This window comes from Prorops nasuta, unplaced genomic scaffold (genome assembly GCF_024137725.1).
Source record: "Prorops nasuta isolate Cenicafe-Biocafe unplaced genomic scaffold, Cenicafe_Pnas_1.2 PNAS00035, whole genome shotgun sequence".
In the NCBI taxonomy this organism is placed as follows: domain Eukaryota; kingdom Metazoa; phylum Arthropoda; class Insecta; order Hymenoptera; family Bethylidae; genus Prorops; species Prorops nasuta.
Window position 1 is genome coordinate 869460 of NW_027116832.1, and position 4623 is coordinate 874082.

The 4623-nt window shown below is 39.6% G+C and overlaps 1 protein-coding gene across 1 annotated transcript; it reads right to left on the reverse strand.

Annotated features, from left to right (window-relative positions):
* Positions 1-3363: 3363 nt before the first annotated feature.
* LOC136783708 (uncharacterized) lies at positions 3364-4623 on the reverse strand. Its single transcript, XM_066743964.1, has one exon. The coding sequence runs from the start codon at positions 4621-4623 to the stop codon at positions 3364-3366; it is 1260 nt and encodes a 419-aa protein (XP_066600061.1).

A 4623-nucleotide genomic window follows, 5' to 3' on the forward strand; every position in this document is an offset into this window, starting at 1 on the left:
CGGTCTTAAACACTGCATGATGAGGCAGGAAGACGTGAAAATCAGAGTTCATAGGCATAGGAGACATATGTCCCAACAATAGATACTCCTGTAAAAATTGGGAATAACTTTCAGTTTGTTCTGGAGAGGTTTCCAATCGCCGAAGTATTCGTGATAAGGTTTTCTCTGCTACCCAAGAGGAAGAACCTAAGCTATGCTTCTCGATGTCGGATCGAAAAGGTAAAGCAACGACAAAACGACCTGAGGAGGTGCGTGATACCGTATTCACAAAATGTTGTTCACAGAGGGAGTCCTCTGTGGACATGGGTTTAACTTCAGGAACTTCCTCCAGTTCCCAGAAGTCGCGAAGAGTTTTTTCTACCTCAAAGCAATGATGAACCGTGAGACTATGAGAGTGCCCAGCCTTGGGTAAGACCCCAGCTACGATCCACCCGAAAATAGTCCGCTGGGCAAGCAACGCATGATCAGGAGAATGCATGTACGGGCAGTGATGATAGAAAGCGGGTATTCGTTCCCCCCACTATGCAACCATAGGCTCACTACGACTCCGAAAGCCTTCTGGAAATTCTGGCATGCGTGAGACATCCCCACTCGTGCCCCTTCTCGCTGATCACATTTACCATCACAGCGATGCATACGTGTCTCGGCTTCCGTCGCTTGACTTCGGCTAGTTTCGTTGAACGTAAGTACGAAAGAGAGCGGTATACTTTTCTCGGACCTCTCTTTCTCGCGCTCGATCTTCGTTCGTTTAGCCAACGAGCAAAGCCGTGCTAGCCGAAGCAAATTAAGAAATGTCTTTTCTGGCAGCTATGATAAAAAAGCAGGCCACGTTGAATGAATATTAAAATAATATTTATAAGCAGCCATTAACATATTAGATTTTATAATAAATAAGGAAATGCGATGATTTTACGTAACATTGATCAAATTTGATCAGACTCATATGTTACGTATTATTGTTAAAAATATTTCATTTTCTTAATTTATTATTTAATCTAGTAGATTAATGGTAATAAAAAAAAAATCATTATGAAAACAAAATTTAAAAAAATTGCACGAGTCTTCGGGAATCGAACCCGAGCCCGCGATAACAGCAGGCAGTCACCTCACCATCTACGCTATGGAACTTTTTTGGCAGCTTAGAAGCAAAATCGCAACTCGCTTATTAAAGCGATGGAACCTTTCTCTATTAAGTTTAATTTCCAGAAGAAAGTATTAATTATAATCTTATATTTATTTACTTCGTATGTCTTTTCATAATAAAACAAAATACTGTTTTTACATATTTCTAAACATTAATGACTTTAACAGCTGTAGCTTCAAAAAGTGACTCTAACATTGCGGAGAACATTTTTGAAAGTTGCAGAATTAAAAATAAGTAACCCAAGAACCGTATTGGGTATTTAATATGTCATTCCTATTGCAATCTATTTAATTTAAAATACCTCATAAATAGAAAAACGATTAATCGTTCTTAATAAGTAAAAGCACGTGGCTGACAGAGATTAAGTCGATATTTATAATAGATAATATATGAAAATAAACAAATAAATAAATCAATTGTGATCGATTTTCTGCATTTTCAAATAATAGTGTCGCATAATTAAAAGAGGTAGTGCAAAAGTGGATGAGCTAGTCTAAAGGATCGATATCGCAATTTTGGCAAATCATCGAATAGTTCCTCCCGATCTTTCTCCGTTAATTTTTACAATTTCTGAGAAATAAGCATATCTACGTGTAGCCCTAAATGTATACTTTCTACGATGTCTAAACAACTTTTTTCGATAAAAGCAATTTTTCCGGCTCAAAAAGGCACTTCACGCGCCGTGTACCCGTACGTTAATGTTCGTACGGAAGGAGAAAATCAAAATTAGCAAACGATGCTTATTTCTCAGAAATTGTAAAAATTAAAGGAGAAAGATCGGGAGGAACTATTCGATGACTTGCCAAAATTGCGATATCGATCCTTTAGACTAGCTCATCCACTTTTGCACTACCTCTTTTAATTATGCGATACTATTATTTGTGAAAATGCAAAAAATTGATCACAATTTATTTATTTATTTTCATATATTATCTATTATAAGTATCGACTTAATCTCTGTCAGCCACGTGCTTTTACTTGTTAAGAACGATTAATCGTTTTTCTATTTATGAGGTATTGTAAATTAAATAGATTGCAATAGGAATGACATATTAAATACCCATACGGTTCTTGGGTTACTTATTTTTAATTCTGCAGCTTTCAAAAATGTTCTCCGCAATGTTAGAGTCACTTTTTGAAGCTACAGCTGTTAATGTCATTAATGTTTAGAAATATGTAAAAAAAATATTTTGTTTTATTATGAAAAGACATACGAAGTAAATAAATATAAGATTATAATTAATACTTTCTTCTGGAAATTAAACTTAATAGAGAAAGGTTCCATCGCTTTAATAAGCGACTTGCGATTTTGCTTCTAAGCTGCCAAAAAAGTTCCATAGCGTAGATGGTGAGGTGACTGCCTGCTGTTATCGCGGGCTCGGGTTCGATTCCCGAAGACTCGTGCAATTTTTTTAAATTTTGTTTTCATAATGTTTTTTTTATTACCATTAATCTACTAGATTAAATAATAAATTAAGAAAATGAAATATTTTTAACACTAATACGTAACATATGAGTCTCAACAAAATTGATCAATGTTACGTAAAATCATCGCATTCCCTTATTTATTATAAAATCTAATATGTTAATGGCTGCTTATAAATATTATTTTAATATTCATTCAACGTGGCCTGCTTTTTTATCATAGCTGCCAGAAAAGACATTTCTTAATTTGCTTCGGCTAGCACGGCTTTGCTCGTTGGCTAAACGAACGAAGATCGAGCGCGAGAAAGAGAGGTCCGAGAAAAGTATACCGCTCTCTTTCGTACTTACGTTCAACGAAACTAGCCGAAGTCAAGCGACGGAAGCCGAGACACGTATGCATCGCTGTGATGGTATATGTGATCAGCGAGAAGGGGCACGAGTGGGGATGTCTCACGCATGCCAGAATTTCCAGAAGGCTTTCGGAGTCGTAGTGAGCCTATGGTTGCATAGTGGGGGGAACGAATACCCGCTTTCTATCATCACTGTGTACGGGCCTTCTATCAACGCAGCAAGATAATCTGCACCAAGGAGCACATCAATTGGAGCCTTGGTTGAAGCGAAGTTATCAGCAAGATCAATTTCGTTAAGTGCTGGAAAAGACGACGGAGAATAAGTCGGAGGCATATATTGAGTAATCATTGGTAAGATAAATGCAGTTACATCCAACGAAACACCGTGTCGTGATAGAGAATGAAGAGTAATCTGTACCTCTGCTGGAACGTTTTGAGCCGAATTCACAGAGACGCCATGAATGGTAGCGTTGATACGTTTTGGCGGTACTCGTAACTGCTGAGCAAAGTTTTCTGAGATAAAGGAAGTGTTTCTGAGCCCGGGTCAACTAATCCGCGGACTATAACACGAGAACCGTCAGGAGCATCAATCCTGGCAGAGAAAGTGGCCAATAGAACTGACCGTGTGTCGGAAACACTGAGATGAGTTGTAGAATTCGAGATAGAGGGTTCGGGCTCGGAAGCGGAGTTGGCCGCGGGGTTACTCCCCCGTGCCATGCTCCCCCCGGTGCCAGATTTGTCAAAATGCAGTAAAGTATGATGCATTTTACTACATTTCCTGCATCGTGACGAAGAAGAACAATTGGAGCAACTATGCCCGGGCCTCAGACAGTTGATGCAGAGGTTCTGTGAGAATGCAAATTTTGAACGAGCCTGAGGGGTCAATGCAAGGTAGTCCTTGCACTGATACAAGAGATGGTTACTACCACAGTGAGCGCAACCGGTACTATTCACACTAGTGGCGTGTGACTTCAAGGATTTCCCAGATTCCTTTTTGGAAGTCTTAGGTTTGTTACCTAAGGATTGCAAGGAGTTAATATAACGCGTTAAGAACTCCGAAAATTGAAGGAAGGTGGAATAATCTTTGCTGCTTCCCAGATACATCTCCCAGGCCAAGCGAAGCGTGTCATCCAGTTTATTCTTCAGCGAGTGAACAATAATGGGATCCCATTGATCGACGCCGTAACCCATAGTTTTGAGGGCGTTGAGAGCAATCATGACAGAGTCCCTAACTTCTTTCAGAACCTTAAAGTTGTCACCCCGTAACGTTGGTACTTGAGAAATCTGATCTAAGAACGTATCCGTGATCATCCGTTTCTCCGTATACCTAGCCACTAGAGTGTCCCATGCTATCGCATAGTTCTCGGAGGTGATTGCTAAAGACTTAATGACCGTTGCCGCTTCTCCTTGCAAACAGGATTTTAGGTAATGGAACTTATCCCGCCCGGAGACATATACTTTGTCGTGAACAATGGAACTGAACGTCTCAAAAATGTTGTTCCATTCTAAATAATCACCGGAAAACTTCGGTAAATCGATAACTGGAAGCCTAATGGTGTTTATTTCGCCTGACGGCGCAGTGGGACCTGATGCCGACATTGCATGACTGGATCGAAGCTCATCTAGATGTCCTAGAATAAATTCTTCCGCGTCACTATGGGCATCAAGGGCCGCTTGATACCAGCTTTCAGTCACGTACTCCAT

What these genes read in the sequence shown, in the direction of transcription:
- LOC136783708 (XM_066743964.1), bottom strand. Translation starts at nt 4,623, where the DNA reads ATGGAGTACGTGACTGAAAGCTGGTATCAAGCGGCCCTTGATGCCCAT.